At 36.7% G+C, this 21,209-nt stretch overlaps 1 protein-coding gene across 8 annotated transcripts in view; it reads right to left on the bottom strand.

Annotated features, from left to right (window-relative positions):
- Dmd (dystrophin) overlaps window positions 1–21,209 on the bottom strand; it is a 1,242,252-nt gene that overhangs the window by 34,748 nt on the left and 1,186,295 nt on the right. For 7 of the 8 annotated variants that reach the window (XM_042692421.1, XM_042692422.1, XM_042692423.1 and 4 more), the window contains 3 exons: window positions 19,213–19,278; window positions 18,057–18,122; window positions 14,553–14,711 (listed from right to left, as the gene is read on the bottom strand). The exons of the other annotated variant lie outside the window; for it this stretch is intronic. In XM_042692421.1, coding sequence (XP_042548355.1) covers window positions 14,553–14,711; window positions 18,057–18,122; window positions 19,213–19,278 — 291 coding nt within the window. The remainder of the gene's footprint in view (window positions 1–14,552; window positions 14,712–18,056; window positions 18,123–19,212; window positions 19,279–21,209) is intronic. 8 annotated transcript variants of the gene reach the window in all.

Raw genomic sequence — 21,209 nt, 5'->3', positions numbered from 1 at the left:
TATTTTAATACTTAGAAAGTGCACAGAACCTTTGTGATAACAATGAAAATATTTAAAGCTATAATGAAAAACTTCCTTGGGCACCAAGTCAAAAATATCCCTCAGTTAGGTAGGAAAAGATATTCATGTGCTTTGGCATTACCAGTGTTAATTAAAGAGAATTGCACAGAGTGGGAAGTAAGGGTATGCATATTTTAGATCTGCCCTAAGCAAAACTGTAAAAATGGCAGGAACCCCCCAGGCTCTTGTTTCTAATCTTTTTTTCTTAACACTGTCCCCTCTATCAACCACTGAGAGCTCTCAATTCCAACCCCTTTCTATTGAAATTTGCTTAGTATAAAGGCTTGCATCAGACATTTTAAAATTACTGGGATTTTATAATAATGTGCTATTTCTCCCAATGATATCTGCATTGTAAAAAAGGATGTCAAAGTGCGCAAAGGGGGAACAACCCTTTGTCCCAGGAAAAATACTGAGTAATAGTTTTTATTGTCACATCACCTTTTTGATGCTTTCTACCACCCATAGCTGAGAAAGGAATTAAAGCAAGGTTTGAGAGATGATCTTGGAATTCAGAAAGACCTTGACTTAATCCTTGCTGAGACTAGGCAACTGATTTACTAGCTAATCCCATTATGAGGATTAATGAGTAGTATGGTCTATATTCTGTATGTAAAACTTACTTAGAAGCAAGCTTAGCCTATATTATATATTCAATACTTCTTCCTAATATTGTTGTTCAATAAGTGTTAGTTACTAATATTGTTGTGGCTGCTATTCTTATTTCTTCTATTTTTTTAACTTCACATTTGGAACATCAGACTGTTGAAAATTCCCTATTGACAATACTTCAATTATGTGAAATGAAAGCAATCTATTAAGACTTACTGAGCTTGGCCAAAAAATATACATACATATTGCCTGGAAAGTGATTCATCATTTAAAATTTACCCTATATGTCCTTGAGTTCTGGCCTCTAGCCATGTTGTAGCTCCCCTCAAATTTTGGAATTATTATATATCTCCCATCAGCTGTAGATCAGTAAATTTTTCACAGCTGAGCATCTGGGCAAAATGAAATGACTGAGTTAAAATCATTACAATGAATTTTCCTTAGATTTTAATAAATGTACTAGGCACATGGTTTAACTGCCAACTCCAGATTTCTGCTAGAATAAAATGTTTGAACCAAGTCAACTGGATCAATGTATCTAGGTGTGCTCTGTTTTCTGTAAATGCTCTTGATAACACATCTTGCTCAAATTCCAAAAGAGAAAACTTCACTGGCTCAGATATCTTTCAAAAATTCCTGTTTGGTGGACTAACATGTTATTGTCTGTAGCAGAAAGTTACTAATCGAAAAGTTCAGCCAAGAGAAGTCATAAGAAATCCTAATTAGGGGCTTGGAAGGTGGCTCAGTGGTAGAGTGCTTGCCTTGCATGCACGAGGCCCTGGGTTCCATTCCTCAGCACCATACAAGCAGAAAAAGCCGGAAGTGGTGCTGTGGCTCAAGTGGTAGAGTGCTAGCCTTGAGTTGAAGAGCTGAGGGACAGTGCCCAGGCCCAGAGTTCAGGCCCCATGACCAACAACAACAACAACAAAAAAAAAAAACAAGAGAAATTCTAATTAGTCAGGTGCCAGTGTCTCACACTTGTAATCTCAGCTCCTCAGATGGGATCTGAGGATCACCGTTAAAAATTAGCCCAGCCAGGAAACTTCATGAGGTGCTTATCTCTAATTAAGTAGCAAAAAGTTAGAAGTGCAGCTGTGGCTCAAATGGCATAATGCCAGCCTTTAGCAAAAAAGCTAAGGGACAGCACCCAGGCCCCAGTACCTGCACACAAAGTAAAAAAAAAAAACAGAAAAGAAATCCTATTTTACCAGGGAATAAGACAAACAAAACCAAGCCAAAAGAAAAAAAAATGGCAGTAGCTGGGCTTTGCCATTCCAAAGGCTAACTAGATTAGAGAGATGGTAGATGTAAGTTAGTCCAGTCCATAGGAATAGTATCACTAGGGAAAAAAAAATATGTTTCAATTTCAGCCAAATATAGCAAAAGATAAAACTTCCATTGTCTGTGGTCAGCAAAAAGCTATAACAGCCTCTAGGAGAATCATAATTTTAAGCTTTGTGTGTTCAAACTTGAGTCCCTCATGTATAGTTAGACTTGGTGTTAAGTTCTCCCAATAAATTCAACATGATGGGCTATTTTTCACTTCTTGGCCTGCAGTGCTAAACACGCTTGCCATATCTGATCTTAGGGCCTCCTCTATTAGGACAGAAACTGCAGAATCATTTCTTTAAAATAAATCCTAGTATTTGAACATGAATATTCATACTAGCATTATCCACAGTAGCCAATATGTGGAAATAGCCCAAATGTGTACCAATCAATGAATGGATTTTAACAAGTGGTACATCTTACAATGGACTATTATTTTTTAAGGAGAAGAGATTGGCAGGAGGGGTTTGATGGAGTATCCATATATGGAGATGTCACAATGAAATGCCCTTTGTGCAACTAACATATGCTTATTTAAGACATCTTTAAAAAAGAAAAAAAAAAGAAGAGTATAGTCATACAATGGAATATTATTCAGTGTAAGAAAGAATAAAGTACGGCTATATGCTTCACCACTGATGTCACTTTATGATAGGAGTGTGTGAGTCTATCTACATGAGAGGTACAGAATGAGCAAATCCACAGAGACAAAAAGTAAATTAGCAATTGTGGCAAGGGATGATGGATAGTTTCTGGAGAAAGGAAGGCTGACTGAAAATTAGTATGGGCCTTTTTTGGAGGGGTAAGAAAAATATTCTAAAGTTGAACGGGTGATAATGGCTGTACAATTCATGTGAATATTATAACAACCAATAAATTTTATATATTCAATGTGTACAGTCAATTGTATGACATATGAAAGATGCCTCAATAAAGCTCTTATGAAAATTAAGTTCTGGATTCAATGTCCTATTTGTCATAGCACAGAAGAGAATTCCTTAATGAGACAGTAATTTTTAAGGAGGACCAAGCTTTAATCCATGTACCTAAAATAAAAATGGTGTATATATACCTGTAAAATTATTTATGCAAACACAATACTGATGAATTTTAAAAAGCCCCCAAATGAGCCTGAAAAGGCCCAGGTCTTGGCTAACCTAAACAACTTAGATATTTTCAGCCTAATGGAATGTGATAACACAACCTAGATAGGTATAATAAGGAAACTGGGGAAATAATAATTTAAGAAAGAAGTACAATAAGGAAGATAGCTGAAAATCAACCCCCACCCAAGCTATCAGGTAACACGAACACTTCAAAGGATATTCATCCACTCATTTATAGAACACATTTCACTGTTACATAAACACATTTCATTCACCCAGGACTATGGAGATAAGGATACGTAAGGTATTGTCCCTTACCCTTAAAGAGGCATTTTGTGGAATATTCTTTAGTTCCACCATAATAATAAACCTTTAAGTGAATGCAGAACAGCTGTGAAATATGTTTACTGCTAAAGCTAAAAAAATACAGCTTATTTCCGTCCTTGAAATTGTCACATTGATTTACTAGGAAAAGTATAGAAAATAAAGGAGCAAGGCTGGGAAGGTGGCTCAGTGGTAGAGGGCTTGCCTTGCATGCTTGAGGCCCTGGGTTCGATTCCTCAGCACCACATAAGCAAAAAGAAAAAAGCTGGAAGTAGTGCTGTGGCTCAAGTGATAGAGCGCTAGCCTTGAGCTGAAGAGCTGAGGGACAGTGCCCGGGCCCAGAGTTCAGGCCCCACGACTGGACCCCCCCAAAAAATGAAATAAAATAAATAAATGGATTTTTTTTGGGGGGGGGTTCCGGTTGTGGGGACTGAACTCTGGGCCTGGGCGCTGTCCCTCAGCTCTTCAGCTCAAGGCTAGCGCTCTATCACTTGAGCCACAGCGCCACTTCCGGCTTTTTTTTTCTTTTTGCTTATGTGGTGCTGAGGAATCGAACCCAAGGCCTCAAGCATGCAAGGCAAGCGCTCTACCACTGAGCCACCTTCCCAGCCCCGGATCATATGGATTTACTTATGACCTATACATACAGCAAACTGAATGGTGCCACAAAATAACCCAGAATTTGAGGACACAGGGAAGTCAGTTTTTAAATTATTAAAACAGTAAAGGTAAAATGACGAGGTTAGCCATCGACAGAAGCCATCCATCTGTCTATATGATGGATACATACCAGGAAACCACTTCTAATGCTTACTCAGGGGAAGAGGGTATCCTCAACCACAAGCAAGTACAGCAAGAGGTCTTTGGTATTTTTCCTCTTATATAAGAGGATTTCTACCCAAAAAGACTCTATCCTCTCTCCCTAAGACTATGATGATCTTCTACTACAATGAATTGCTCCTCAATCCAGATGTTTCTTTTAAACTCCAGAGCTATCTATCTTCCTTGTGTTCGCCTGAATGACTTGTTAGCCATGGGACCTGTGAACTGGAACTTGCTAAGCACCAAGTCAAACAAGATTTATACACGATCATTTTCTTTAACATTGTCATCCCTTGGTCTGGAAACATGGCTTGAGTAGAAGAGATCCTTCCAGTAAGGATTGAATTCAAACCCCAATACTACCAAAAAGCAAAGCAAAACAAAACCTGACCTAGGAAGGGAAACTATTTATTAAGTAGCACAGGACTAATATAATACCTATACATTGTTTAAACTATATACAAATCTCCCTTGGAGTTGAAAGACATACCTGCATTTCTGTTATAAGATAAAGAGGAAGAAATATTTGCCACTCCTGTGATAATACACTTTCAAATCAAGATTTAGGAACTATCTCAAACAGCTGGCCCTTGCTTTCAAAGATTTGTAAGTAACTGTGATAGAAACAGAAATAACCATCTCTGGTAAGCATCTTTGGAAGGTCAATCAGTGAAGAACTCCAAACAAGAAGTTCAGCGTGTCAAATTATCAGTGGAAATTCTTGTTGCTGGTTCTACTGAAAAGCCAGGTTATTCAGTGAGACACTGCACAAAAACGGTTCAAAGGATTTTCTATGGTCATGGAAGATCATTTAACAGCTATCTTTGGTTTTTTACAGACCACATATTTCTGGGTCTACAGGGCAATTGCTTCACTACTGCAACACATCAAAAGTTACTGGAGTGAGAAAAATTTAGTCTTCATCCACAGATATCTGTTATAGCTATGTCCTTTGTTATCCTTAAAAAGTCAATGGTTAGACTTCTCAACACATACAGTGGAAAGCCAATTATCCTCTCCCTTTGGCTGGTTTCACAGTTTAGAAAAGACTTGAATTTCTTTGCCACATTATATTCCATGTAACATTAAAATTGGGCTTAAGGTCAAATATGTGTAGTGTCATTGGGTTAAATAAAGCGAATCAGGTTTCTTTAGGATAACCGTTTCCAAAGGGTATCTGTCTTTGGAATTCTTTTTTTTTTCATCAAAGTATCTCAAAGGCATTCTGTGGGATGCACAATTGAGCAACAGTAACCTTTATTCTCTGAGAACTGTCATCATTTCTTTGGTCTTCAAAGTTTTAGGTTCCTATAATTATCTCAACTCACCAGCAAAAAGCTCCTTAACATTCTCCTTGGGCTTGGGTATAAAAATGTTGGTAAGGACACTAACTAATAATGGCATCAGTGTAACACTGGTTAAATGTTTGAGTTTGCATCTACATGCTAGCTTTATGGGATGTCCTTCAGATACTGTGCTGCCATATTTTTTTAGATATAGCCTCTACTTTTCATGATTGTTCTAAGAATTATTATTTTTTTTTGTCAGTCATGGGGCTTTAACTCTGGGCCTGGGTGTTGTCCCTCAGCTCTTCAGCTCAAGGCTAGCACTCTATCACTTCAGCCACAGCGCCACTTCTGGTTTCAAGAATTAAATTTGATATTACATGTACTAAGAAGAGTTCCTGCTCCTAACAAGCACTCAAAGGACTGTCACTCATTTTTGGTAGTGGTCTTCTGAAGCATCAGGCAAATTAGGAAATTAGAATGTTGCATGTTTCCTCTATCCAATTTTAAGATATAGCAAAATGAGAGCTGGGTGCTAGTGACTCATGCCTGTAATCCTAGCTAGTTAGGAAACTAAGACAAGAAGAATCACAGTTCAAAGCCAGAGAGGGGGGGAGAAAAGTTTGCTAGACTCCATATCCACAGTAACAAGTAAAAACAAGGTTGGATTTGTGGCCTCAATTTCTAACCCAGGGAGTGGGAGAGGGAGAAAAGAGAGTGAGAAGAGAGAGAAAAAAATGAAACTAACTGACAGCTGTTGCATAGAGAGGGAAAGTGAAAGTAGATGAGGGTCATTCTGGTTAAAATATTTTGTATGGATGTGTGAAATACCAAGGTGAAAAGCTTTTAAAGAATTATCATACATGACCAGGAATGTAAAATAGGTCCTGTCTGGGTACCAGTGGAAGAGCATAAAGAGTGAAGGAGGCTAACTATGGTCAAAATACTTTATGTGCATGTGTACAAATGGAACAAAAAAGCTTAAGAGTGGTTTGGGAAGGGGGCAGGGAAAATACGGAGAGTGATGGACAGTGAGTTTGATCAAGGTACATTGTATATATAAGGCAATAGCAAATAACATCCCCTTGTACAACTAATTGATGCAAATTTAAAATGTGAGAAAAATAGATAAATCTTTGTTTCTTCTTATCTCTCAGGCTACAAGAAAATTGTAACCAAATTTGAAGCTCCACCCTGCTAATCCCTACTAGGCTCATGGATCTATTATGTATACTGCAAAAGGCTTATTGTTATCTTTTCTTAAAAAAAATTCTGTTGGGAAAGTGAACCCATAAAAGTCAACACAGGAAATTTCCACTTGAATATCCTTGGGCAAATAAAACTTAACAATTTTCATATATACATCTTTGCTTTTCTTCTATTGAGTTTCTGCACATTAGTAGGTTGTTTTTTTTTTACCAGCATGTAGTATTTTTTTTTGTATTTTAATGAGCATTTTCAAGTCCTATAATTTAGAAATGCCTTATTATCTAATTCTTCCCTCTGCCTTCTCCCCCAGCTTTATTCTTTCGGTGACCTTCCAATTTCTCTATTTCTTTTTCACTCATCTAAGACATTCTTAGTTCAGAAGCTGATCCTATTCCAACAGGCTGTTCCACTGTATTTCTACCAATCTCCAAGGCTTTAGATTCCTGTTTACAGTTGTTTACAATCTTTCCTTTCTTAAAAAAAAAACAAACACTCTTCACTGTTCAACTCCTGATAGAATAAACCTAAACTTCTTAGTATGGTGTCAAAATTCTTTAAAGAGTAGTCTCTGCCTAGCACTCCATGCTCTCTTCCCTAATACCAGGCTACGCATTTCTCACTTCTCCATCAGTGGGGAAAATTCATCATCTCCTCCTCTCTCAGCCTGGGAAACTACACAGTTTTCAACCTTAACCTTGCTTTGTGAAGAACTCTCCACCTCTCAGTCAGAATTATTCACTCACACCTGTGCCTCCCAGCACACACTTGTTCATGAGGTTATTAATTAGTTTACATTTTAATATATTTTATTACATTTTGAGTTCCAGGAAAGTAAGAACCAAGGCTTATTCATCTTTGTAGTCTCCTGTAGTTTAAAAAATATCAAACATTCAGTATCTGTGGAATTAAATGTAATTATATCTTCAGGTGTGGAAAGTTACTGAAGTCAGGACCATAAGTGATTCTTTGTAACAGCATGATCTGGTTATGAAGGCCACAAGCAGAAGGGTCTTCATGGAAAATTTCAAGCAGAATAGTGAATTGTATGAACATCAACCTTTACATATCCTATCCTGAGGACATAATAGCAAGACCTATAAGATGTGAACATTCTAATCATTAGAGAGTTATTTCAGCTTTTTGGTAGTATGAAAACAATCTTCATGACTTGTCCAATTTGATTTCCATTCTGATTTCTAGGATGTCAGATTTTAAGACCCAGCATACTAGAATATTGTGTCAACTCCAGTCTCTAGAGTACCCCATTTGATTAGATCTGGTATTTATTTAAACTCCACACTGTTAAACAGCGACAACAAAAATCTTTAAAGCAACCTTAGTACGATTATTACAAGCCAATTAAAAAGTTAATTAGAGAAAGGGAGAAAAAGATTCTGGGTTTATTCGTTCACTTCCAGGAAACTAGATGTCACAAAACTCAGTCCGCTCAGACTTCAATTACCTCAGGATAAACTATAGAACATGCAGTGATACTGGACCTGCTTTTGAGAAATTGAACCTCTGAATTATGGGGGCTCTACCTCCCCAACATGTGCTGATGCTTCCTCAGTAGAGTTGAGATGGCTGACCCAATTTTTACACTGCTTTTACAATGTATCATGTATACTTTCCAGCCCTTCTTTATCCTTGCCATAAAAGGTCTTGGCTGTCTGAATATGTGGTTAGACTAGCTTCTTTTATCTAAAAACAGCTCTGTAGCCCTTTGTTTTGGGGCTCATATTGCCAAGTAACATGAATGTCTAGTTTCATTAGCTTTCTCATATACCATTTCTAATTTAAACAAATGCAGCAATCAGTCTCTCTTAATTTCTAGTGATCTCTACTGAACATTATTTTTTGCTGGTCCTAAATTTTTGAACTCTGGTTCTCACACTCCGCTTCCTTGCTTGGCTGGCACTCTACCACTTGAGATATGCCTATATGCTCATAGATTTTTCTGCCTGGACTAGCTTTGAATTTATGACCCTCTGGATCTCAGTTTCCTGGGTAAATAGGATTACAGACAGTGCCTGGCTCTACTAGACATTTTAGCATTCATTTCATTGACTTCCCTCCCCTTTCTCCTCACCCTAAATTCCTTATGTATCATATTGTCTTCAGAGTTAGTCCTCCAATTCAAGGCCAAGTCTCTTCTTATGCCTATGTGCCTTTAACCCCTCTCCTTCTTGCCTCTTCTGGGAAAATTAGTATTGTTATTTTTTTATTTTTGTTGCCAGTCCTGGGGCTTGAACTCAGGGCCCTGGCCACTGTCCCTGAGCTTCTTTTGTGCTCAAGGCTAGCACTCTACCACTTGAACCACAGTGCCACTTCTGACCTTTTCTGTTTATATGGTACTGAGGAATCAAACACAAGCTTCATGCATGCTAGGCAAGCACTCTTACCACTGATCCACATTCCCAGCCCCTGGGCAAATTATTATTCCCAAGCTTTCCTCCTCACCTATGGAAAAAATTTCCACCCTATTGGAAAGTAGGAGTTTTAAGTAAAAAAGACAAGACCAGAGTGAATACAACAGACTGTGAAATAATCCCAATGACCTCAAATACATTTTCAAATACTTGCATGTATAGAAACTCTTTAGTGCACACAAGAAAACAATGAAGGAACAGAAAAGACCACAATAAAAAGGTAAGTTTGGAAAATGACTGTTTTTTTCTTGTTAAACTCTGTAGATTTTGTATAAATGCATACATTTTCTTTTCAAAGAATAAAACTCTAAATAAATAATGTTCACATCTTGCAGAGGACTACCAAACTCAGTGATATCTTTCTGCTAGTGACTCACAGGCCTTAATTCTTAGTCCTACATCTGTCCTGTAAGCTTCCAAGTTTTATTTCTCATAGACTCCTAGACATTTACATATGGGGAGGTCACCAGGACCTCAACCAAACCTTTCCCATTCCCTATACATCACCTTCTAGAAACTGAGCCCTTGAGGAAGGACCTCTATAAATACTGCTGAATTAAAGGGCAGACTATTCTGCCGGAAATGTCAGCTTCAGATGCAAATAACTTGCTGCATACCCACCAGACCTGAGAAACATCCTTACTTTTTCCAGACCCAACAAACCACCAAATCTAACCACTCTCCTTTCTCCTTCAAGTAGAATCCAGGTTTGGTCTGTTTTCTTGATTTCAGCTACCTTACTTGAGACTCTAATGATCTCTTGCTTGGGCTCCAAACCTGGTTTTCTACTTCCAGATAGTTCTTTTCAAAAAGTCACTCTGCACACAGCTATATGAATCTGTATATGCACATATGCTGCTTGTTGTACAAGAGAGATGTTAATAAGCGGTCATCTAGGGCCTTGCTCCTGGCTGATACCCTGAAGGGGCTCTCTATCCTCTTTCAGGGGAATATAATAAACTCTTCAGTGTGGCACCATATAGTTCTCCACATGGCCTTGACCAACTGGCCAGAACTATCACCTGCCATTCTTTACCTCCTTATCCAAATATATTCTGTTATTTATCTGGACACGAAATGCATCCCTGGCTGGAAATGCTTACTCCTGATCCCTTTCAGCTCCTTCAGCTTGCCATCTCACCACCATTTCAGACTTATACAAAGACCAAAAGACAATGAGATGCAGATGTTGGAGTCAAAGAAGACTGCTAACTTCTAGAACACGGCCTGTCATGATCAAGTCACTTATAGGGCAAGGGACAGGTGCATGATTTTAGTTACTTCAAATTCAGTGATATGCGTGAATCTGTAAAATTTCTTCGAAAATAACATAAATAATCTTGTGTGATCATTGGGAGGAATGAAAAGGATCAAGTGAAAAAGTCAAATTTAGGCTACCACTGAGTAGGTCCTAAGAATCCATAGTTCCCTATTGTCATATGATACTTATTAATAACTTTAACTTTAGGCTTCACAGTGACTAAGGTCAGTATTTACCCACCTTTTAGACTGAGGAACAATCTAATTAATTGGCCATGGATGACAATGAATGTTTCCTGTAAAGGCTACCTTTATATTGCTAGGATCATACCTTGTATTTCAGAGCAAGCCTTGGAGACAGTGTAGAATAAAAAAAAAAAACACGTTGGGATTTAAACACTACAGATTAAATCAGATAAAAGATTACAGTCAAAGTAAACTTTGAGTTTACAATTTTAGGGATACACATGAAAGCGAAATTTTACCCCTGAACTGGCCTCTACCAAATAAAGATGAATCTGAATTATCTGTGGTCATGAGAGATATTACACAGAAATAAAACATTAAAGATTAAGTATCTCACTAATGTCACTAGTCCCCCAAACGTATGAGAGACACTCAGAAAAATTCAGTCAGAGTGAGCTTTATCTGATGGATAAAGGATGCTGATGGGAAAGACATTTAGCACCTGGGATTTGGAAAATGGATTTTTAACATTCTAAGTTTATGACAAAGCAACATTTACTGCTAATCAAGACAGTTGTATAAAGGAAGTATTTTGAAAAGTGAGCAGGGGAAAAAAACCTATGAATGGTGTTTTTTGTAAAATTTGGTTTGTGGATGAATTTTCATCAAATGCACATGCATGTGTGTTACAACCAAAATAGATTCAGCTTCATTGTAATTCATTTATTCTACAAATATTTACTGAATGTTATATGCAATAATCGGAAGAAAAAGGAAATCTAATGACAGAGATAAGACACCCCCGAGACCCTTCGAACATAGCCATCTTGTTTTCCTGGGAGCTTGTGGGGAAGTGTCATGAATAAGGATAATTAAGAGAATTAATATATCTAGTCAGGAATGTAGTCTCTATGTCTTTCTCCTATGTTTTTATTTGGAAATAAGTTATAACTATAGAATGAAGAAACACAACACAAAGTGATATACGAAGTCCACACCCAAAACACTTGAGACTACCACTGAATTTCAAATATGTTTTCTCATTTTCTCTAAATGTATCTCATATTTGTCAATGATATAGCCTAATTCTGACTTGGGGAATAGCAGCTGCCAGGCACACCGAGAGGACATCTAATCACTTCCTGGGTTTTCTTAGGGAAGGACAGGAAATGTCAATTAAAGGCTTCTTAAACAACACTGAATTCAGAGGTCAGGAGGGATGGCTCAGAAGTTTCTTGAGAACTGCAAGAAGCTAAAGGAGGAAAGAACAAAGAAAACTGTACAGTTGTTTTCAGAATGGGAGGAGATCTGGAGGGATGGTTGCTCTGGATTTGGTAAGAGCTGAAAAGGTGACAAATGTGAATTTGTAAGAGGTGAAAAGTGGAGGGAGAAAGGAAGAGTTTCATCTTGACCTTTTCTTGAATGTCAAGATAACTTACAGAAAGACTTGTACCAACACCCGAATCCTCATTTTGGAGCTCGGTGAATCCCTTGTACAATTCTCTTCTTTCTTTCAGAGAACAAACCATCCTCTTATTGAAGAGTGATCTTGGATATCTTTCAGTATCTTTCAGGGTAAAGTGGCTGTCACTATACCACAAACAGACAAACTAGTCCATTCAGGGACCTTTGTTCTTTACAAATCTCTCAAGTTAAGTTACGTTCTGGGGAATAAGACACAATTCTATGTAAGCGATATTTTCATAGAATGCTTCTTTCTTCCTTATTTCCATACATAAAAAGACTCCTCTTTATTTTCAGATTCAAGGTACTCTGAAAAGGAAGGACTGAGTTTGGAGCTTAGTAACAGAGGATGTGCTGTGTGCATGCACAAGGTCCTGGGTTCCATTCTCAGACACCCTCTCCTCCAAAGTGCTCTGAAAGTGATATACGAATGATAGCTGCCAGTAATCTTTACTAAAACTCTTTGTCCTGGTTGTCATGGGATGGTTGGTGAGTACGCTAACAACAAACAAGGTAGAATTCATAATCAATTAGCTTAAAAAGTTACATTGTACAATGGCAAAAATCATATAGTAGAAAAAAATTACTCCTTAATAATACCAAATTCTATTTACTATGTCAATCCTGACTTTTTCTTTCTATCTGACTTGGTTAAAGATTGAACACAAATAAATACTAATGGTCATTGCCAATTATTATTACCACTAATCATAACTAATGGCTATTCTTAAACATAGAGGCAAATGTTTCATCAACCATAGCTTTTGTTCATAGATAATCTTATATACAAGACTAAAAACAAAGTATCCTTGAACTTCCTTCGTCTGAAAATATTTGATATTACCCCCCTAGATGTGAAATGCCTGCTGTATTCTCCAGTTTTATTTAACCAAATGTTTCTTAAGTATTCATTTAATTTTCACACTATAGGTACTATAGGGAGCATGAAGATGATTAAGGCATAGGCCTTGCCTCAAAGGCAATTCAGCTATTTCATTAAAGGGAGGTGCTAATAGTAATTGATAAAAAGGCCAACTGTCAAGGAGTTCTTAGAGAAAAGTCCAAGGTGTTCCAGTAATAATAGCAAAAGACAGATTACATCCAACTGCAGGGCTCTAGGCAGGGAAAGCTATTTTCAACAAGGTTAGGAAGGGTGGGTAGGATTCCTTTGTCAGACTAGATTGTTGAGGGTTAGGGTTTAGCAGCAAGGCTGAGAAGCAAGATTGAACTTGATTTACAAAGTGGATGATAGCAGGATGTATTCTGAAATACCAGCATGGCTAGAACCCAGGAAGCACAAAAGAAGCTGAAGTTGAAAAAGCAGGTCAAGAGAAAATTGTGGAAGGTTTTAATGCCCAGCAGAGAAACTAGAAGACATAGAAATCCAATAAAGGAAAAATGTCATGATGGGTCTTGGTTCTGGGAAGATACTATATGTAGGATTTATTTTAAGGGTGGGAAAGAAACTAAAGGGAAACCAACTAGATAAGGAACTATGCCCAGAGGTCAGAGAGGTCTTAAGAGCTAGAAGGCAGGTAGTAGCAGAGAAAGGACTGGATGAATGGCAGTTTGCTTTTTCATCTGGAGGTGACATCCTCCCTGAGGGCACTGGTTCTCAGACACAGTGTGTTGCCTTGATTAAGAGGTCTGGGTGCCTTGGGCTAAACCAAGGAGATGAAAGTACTTAAGTGTGACAAATTTGAGCAATTTCTCCTTTAAGGACTTGCCTAGTGGCATTTGTCAAAAGAAGGCACACTGTGAGAAATGATTATGTGTAAAGGCTTTCTTAACCAAGGGACCTGAGATATAATAAATTTAATACAAAAGTAAAAGGCCAATGATTTGCATTATCCTGACACCACACAATACAAGAGACTTTTCCAACTTGATTCTCCCTGCAGTCATTGGGAATTTTCTTTAGCCTTTTTTTAGTTTAGTTTCTGCTCTTTTTCTGTGAACACCATTAACAGGTGATGGCTAATTGAAATTGTGCCCCTAGTCTGCTATGACAGTGAGCTCTTTTAAGTAGTGTATTTGATGGTGAAAAAATAAGAAGAAATAATTTGTTCCCCAATATGAGCAAGCGGATAAACCTACTTCCTTAAATGTTTGAGATAATATAGCCAAACACATGTAAAAATTATATAAGCAGAAAAACAAATGACCTGCCTTTTCCCCTTAAATTCTATTCTCAAATATAAAATCAAAGCCTCCAAAAGCACATGCACTAAATCAGCATTAATCCTTTTGTGCCTAAAAGTGAAATTCTTAATCATATGATTACATTTATTTTCTTCTTTCAGTAACAAAAAAAAAAGAAAGAAAATCTGCAAAAGGAGCTAAACAGATTATTTTAGCAAACAATTAGACATAGAATGACTCTAAGTGAAGATTCCTGACGCTTTTCTGTATGTGCAATTGTATGCACTCTGCTTAACAATGACAAAGCTAGAGAGAAAACTCACCTGTTTTCTTCCTCAAGATCTGCTAGGATTCTCTCTAGCTCCCCTCTTTCCTCACTCTCTAAGGAAATCAAGATCTGGGCAGGACTACGAGGCTGGCTCAAGGGGGAGTCCTGGTTCAAACTTTGGCAGTAATGCTGGATTAACAAATGTTCATCATCTCTGGAAAATAAAATCAAAGGTTTTGGTTTTGGCTCCCCCCTTATTTGGCTTTGGGGGTGAAGGATTCGGTGTGTATTTGAAAATAGAAACATTTACTTGCTCTTAACAATTAACTAGACAATTTTTTTTTGGCTTCTAAGACATTTAGATACTGTGGAGGTTGTGGTGTACCATCCTACTGATGACAATTCAGAGGTTTTTTTAAATCAAATTTTCAGATGAAATTGATTGGCCTATTTATATGGAGTAATTTAAAAAAAATCCAAATCACAAAAATATTGGGACTCTAAAGCTACAGGGTAGCCAATAGTTAATAAATATTAAAAGGCATGCTGATGGCTGTTTTATGCTTTCACTACTAAGCCTGTCAAGATAATCTGTTCACTAACCCATGCTATTGTGGATAATATTTAGGAAAAAAACCCACAGCAGTCCTTAAAATATTTTAGTGAATAATTCTTAAGTGGAAGGCAACTTAACCAAAAGTATTGCTTGGTCAGTTAATTTTAACTTCTAAAAGTCATGAAGGCAAGATGGTAAAAAATAATTAAACTAGAGATAAATGATTGTTTCATGCAATTACTGTTTAGATAGAAACACAAAAAGTGAGGGGGAAAAGTCAGTCACTCAGGTGAATGATTAAAGAAGACAGACCAATGTGCTCTTAAGAGCAGGTCTTAAGGACTAATCTTGGAGGAAAAAGAAGTAAAAAGCATATTTGGGGAGCCAGCTGCAATCTTTCCTGGAAACTAGGAAATTTCTAATACCCAGGAGAAATTATTTTCAGAATAAATTGCTCTTGGTTCCTGAAAAACCTATAACTCTAAGTTATAAGAATTTCATTCTGTTCTTAATGAGAAGTGAAAGCTCTTTGTTTCTGGTCAGATATCATTAAGATGATACTTTCATATTCCTTTCACCATACCCACATTTTTTTTTCTTTTGTCAGTTGTGGGGCTTGAACTCTGGGCTTGGGTGCTGTCCCTGCGCTCTTCAGCTCAAGGTGAACGCTCTACCAGTAGAGACACAGTGCCACTTCTGGCTTTCTGGTGGTTAACTGGAGATAAGAGTCTCACAGACTTTCCTGCCTGGGCTGCCTTTGAAACATGATCCTTAGATCTCAGCCTCCTGAGTAGCTAGGATTACAGGCACCCAGCTCTCCACATTTTTTTTTCTTGAGAAAGAATCTTGTTGGATAGCCCAGGATGCTCTCAAGCTTATGATCCTCCTGCCTCAGCCTCCCAAGGGTTGGTATTACCTGCATATACCATCATGTCCAGCACCCTATACCTACTTAATTTTGTTTTGTCAATCATGAGGCTTGACCTGAGGGCCTGGGTGCTGTCCCTGAGCTCTCTTGCTCAAGGCTAGCACTCTACCACTTTGAGCCACAGATCCAGTTCCAGTTTTCTGGTGGTTAAATGGAGATGAGTCTCACAGACTTTCCTGCCCAGGCTGGCTTTGAATCGCAATCCTCATATCTTAGCCTCTTGAGTACCTAGGATTACAGGTGTGAGCCACCAGCACCCAGCTAATAAGTACTTAGTTTTAAGTTGAAAAAAAAAGCTAATATTTAGGAAAATGTCTTCCTGGTTTAAATTTTTTTGGTCCATCAAGTCAAATAACTAGTAGAGATATGTCTAGTCAACTAAAAATAAGTATTTGGAGGCATAGCTCAGTGGTATAGTATTTTCCTAGCATATGTGTGGTCCTGGGGACCACAAAAATAGTAATAATAATAATAATTGTATATTAAAAAGAAACACTTAAGTGAAGCAAACAAATCACTAAATCTCTTCCCCAACCTGCCCATAAATACCAGGATTCTTGAATCACATAACACTGAGTGAAAATGGAGTACATGTCCTCAGAATGAGCTAAAGAGGTCTTGCTTAAAAACAAAAGTGGTTTTGCCACCTATTTGTTATTCTTCTCAAATTCTAATATTTTACTGCTAAGCCTTCTATTTGTTTTAAGCAAAATATAGTTGTAATTAAGTTTTTCTTACTGTTCTCCTAGCCAGTTCATGGATGGCAGTCACTGTCATCTGGATACAATTTGAATTAATTTGAATGTGTTATAGCACCAGTGAGCCAAAGAAGCACATCACTCAAGCCGTTTACATTTGACTGATTCTTTGGCCACTTATTTTCCTATCAAAATTTTTATGCATGGATATCATTAATGTATTTCCCCATAACTATGAAAAAGAATACATGACAGTTATGATTGGGAAAACTGTTTGAAGTAACAAAGTCATAAACAAATGACTGACTGTTGGCTTGATTATTATACCTTGATCACTTTTATGGACTAGATGAGATGATTTATTCTCATATAATCAAGAACTAGTTATATATAAATGTCAGGATGGCACAGTTTCCTTACATTTAATCTCTATGAAGTCCTTTCTTCATCTGTACAAGACTTTGGGTTGCTATACCTACTATATTGGATAAATTTACCATTCTTGCCTTTGCCTGTATTCTCCTTGCTAAGATGACAAGACATCATATCTTATCAAAGTTAAAGAATCATTGTAGTTTGGCTAGATCGCTTCTCTCAACACTTTATTCGGTTGGTGGATTCTTATTTTTTTTCCTTTCTATTTCCTCCATCACCTATTGAGTTCATGGGAATGTTCTAAGTTCTATACTGCGAAAACTGCCTTACTCTATGATTTAAGCCTGTGTGATCCTGTCATAACCAGGTCCTTGAATATTTTTAGCACCACTCAGTCTCCTCTCAAGTTTTTATTAGGGCTACTTTCTCATCCTACTGATGAATAAGACCTGTATTTGTATTATCTGCTCTGAAAACCCTCCACAAGACTACGCTTAGTTTCTTGAGGAGATGCTAAATCACAAAAAATCTTACTCTTTTCATTTCTGAAGGAAAATACCCAAATAATGTAGCATAAGGGGGATAACAATTCTGTATTAAGATCTCATTTCCACTCCGTATGAGTGGAGAAAATGTAAGCTAGCCATTACTTTAAAATAATATGCTATCCCTTTAACTAGTTGGTAGGTGTGGACAAAGATTAAGCATTTAAAGTTAAGTATTTATGACTCAGCAATTTGTAATGATATGGTATTAAATAGGTCTAAGTAAGAATAAAGCAAAAATGATTTTGTTATTAAGAATAGTGATCATGTCTGAATTTGGATGAGCTCATTCTGTGCCAGGCTGTTAAAGAATTAAAGAAAAAAAGCAAATGAATGGCTCTTTGAAAGATCAAATGAATATGATGCTAATTCCTATAGCCTGTACTATCCTACCTCTAAATCCTTCAAAGCAATTTCATTGTCAGGAACATTTTGTAAAAAGAGATGGGATACTTACATGCTCTCATTAGGAGAGATGCTATCATTTAGATAAGATCCATTGCTGTTTTCCATTTCTGCTAGCCTGATAAAAAACGTAAAAGCTCATTAAAACTTATGTGACTTCTTAGAATCTATTCAAGACCTAATCGAACATTCCTGAAAACTAAAGGATAAATCATGGCAAGAGGAGAAAGGAATCCTTCAAATTAAAGGATGTGTGTGTTGGCTTAACCATTTGAGGCCCTGTGTGGTAGACCACAGCTAGTTTAGCAGCTTTACATTTCTGATATAAATTCTAAGGGAACTTGTATATTGTTGCTGTTTTGTTTTGTTCCACAGTTTGATCTTCCTTTTACTGAAAACAGGTCTTTGTTTTCAGAAGAAAAGTTTCCCTAACAATAAATGCACACCATACCTTCTATACTGCCCCCTTTTCAAAACAATTAATGCCTTCCACTGATGACAGATGCAAATAAACTAGTTAATGTTCTCCACAAATGACAGGCATGCCCAGCAGTCAGAATATTGTTAAAAGATGGATTCACAGTAAGCTCTATGTTCTGCCATTAATTTTAAGCTTTACTTCAGAAAATAAGTCTTCTGACAACTAAAAATAGTTAAATCAAATGCTTATACAGAGTTATTTAACAAGCACAAGATATCTTATAATTAGTAATTCTGTATTTTTAAGTATAAAATGATCTCAAACACAAAGAAGGAAGGATAGAAAAGGTCCAAGGATTAGGAAAATTAATTATTCCCATCTTTACAGTATATCATGTAAAATAAACACACAAACAGAAAACTTGTAGTTTCATATTCTCCATTTCACACAGTATCATTTGCAGATTAGTAGCTAGTCTAACAGATTTTAAAGAAAGTTGGAAGACTTGTAAGCCAATTTAGTAAATGTCCTCAGTATACAAATCACAACAAGGCTATCAGAAATGTTTCAAGGCCAAGGTTAAATAAGATTGTTCTGGACCCATGCTCTCATTGGTGTCCAAAGACAACATGCAGTGGAGGGCATGCACGTTAGAGGGCAAGTTGATTAGTAGAAAGCAGACAAGATTGAGGAAGAAAGAAAAGATTTGTTTAAAATTATTATAGGTTAGCTTTCCTTGGTTAGTTATTTCAATCAATATTTGCCTAGCATTCAACTAGTCTCATACCTGCTAGCATAATGTTCAATGCGTGAATGAGTATCATCGTGTGAGAGCTGAGGGGACGAGGCAGGCCTATAAGGCAGAAAATGTGATTAGTTACAGACACCATCCATTAATGGAGAAAAAAAAAACCCACCATACAGTTAGGTTATATACATGGCCTAAAACGATTTTATTCTAATTTTACGGATAATGTATATTTGGCTGTTCCTATATCCTAGAGAGCATCAAGTATTTTAAATCCAGATCTGACAACTGATTTCCCACTTTTCGTTATCTCCAAAGCCATAGAGATCAAACCTGCTCTGGAGAGTTTCAATCACAGAAAAAGTGAAGGGAGAAATTTTCTATAGAGACTTTTGTCCTGCTAGCTTGTAATTTTTCACATAGTTCGAAAATTGTGTCAGCAGTATATGATTTAAAATTTTCAAACAGTTTATACCTATGCCATTTTCTAGCCACCTTTTTATTCAATGGAAAGTATACATTTGTGTAGTACATTTATTGTCAATAATTTTAGCCTCAAAGAGGCTACTCTAGGTCCAAGACTTCTTAAGATTTCATGTATCAAGATGTCTTGGTGTGTGCAATTTTCTAAAGAAGGAACATGTCTACCAATTTAACAGCAGGACTATACTAGTACTTTACAGAAACAAATAAAAAAAAAAAACCAGAAAGGCCTAAGATTATCTTATCTTTTCAAAAAGTATGACTCAATTCAATAGGATGTCAAAATAGTAGATATATTTCTTATTAGGGATATCATATTCACAAATATAGGTGGATAATGGGAAAGAATTAGCATGGAAAATCCACTTACTTTTGCTATATAAGTATATACTCTGTCTTAGCTTTTTTTACTAGAATCTCGGTAGGGTTAACCAATTTTTTGTACTTTCATATTTGGCCTATTAATTATGCTAGAAGTTATAGTAGTATCTTTTAGATTAACCTTAGGGGGAAAATCTGTTCTGAAAAACAGTTTGGACTTGTGTTTTAATTGGAATAGGACAAAAGGTCTCTTCCACTTCTCTCCTGACCCAGAAAGCCCCTAGGTAAATGCATGAACCCAAAAGTCAACAGTGACATAGCCAGTGCAGGCTCTGGTTTTAGCCTAAAATCCAAGCAGAATTCAAGGATTTGATCTGAATACTAAAAAGAATATGTTTGTTTTCTCTTACATTAAAAAGAAAAAGAAACAATGAAGGCACTTATAGTTGGGTTTATGTAGGAACTGTGCCAGGTATTCCCATTTCTTAATGAAGATTAATTATAACATAATTACAACACACTATATGAAATAACTAGGGAACCAGAAATCTGGGAGAGAGGGGGGGGGAGGGAGAGGGAGAGGGAGAGGGAGAGGGAGAGGGAGAGGGATCATATTTATGAAACCAGTATGATGTGGTCCAGGTCAATTATAGAAGATGTTTAAATTTTCACAAGGAAACAAAAGGAGGCTGTTTAATGTAATGGGTAATCCAAAGGTTTCCATGTGAATACTCAGTATAGTTTTAGAAAGTTATTCTGCTTATTTTCTAGAATCTTAGAATAGTCCATTATTAGAAAAATGCTATGGTTTGTTTTGAAATCTTCATCGTAGATTTGAAAAAACTTAATACTTGATTTTTTAAAAAAATAAACATTATGTTCTTGAACAAATCAGTCTTTCAGTTACATGTTTTATAAGCTAAAAGCCCACTATGAAAATGTTACTAGTGTTTTCCATGACAATAGTTGTTTCAGTAGTAGTACACAGAAGAAAGAAAACATGAGATATTGAAAGAAAAGTACCCCAAGGAAAGTAGACATATAAATCTAGAGCACATTAATACATCTTATACAAAAAAAATCATACAGAGCTTTAATTCGTAGCCCAAGGATAATTCTGTTATTTCTTATTAATGTACATAGCACCTATCACAGCATGAATAAGTACAAGAACTCATTATAGCTAGAATTCTTTTAAAAATGTGCACTAAAATAAATACTTGTTCAACCAA

The sequence above is a fragment of the Dipodomys spectabilis genome, unplaced genomic scaffold, assembly GCF_019054845.1.
Source record: "Dipodomys spectabilis isolate Male_0828 unplaced genomic scaffold, ASM1905484v1 ptg000156l, whole genome shotgun sequence".
NCBI classification, from domain to species: Eukaryota; Metazoa; Chordata; class Mammalia; order Rodentia; family Heteromyidae; genus Dipodomys; species Dipodomys spectabilis.
The sequence above is the reverse complement of the archived record's forward strand: the minus strand, read 5'-3'. Positions and strand labels throughout refer to the sequence as shown.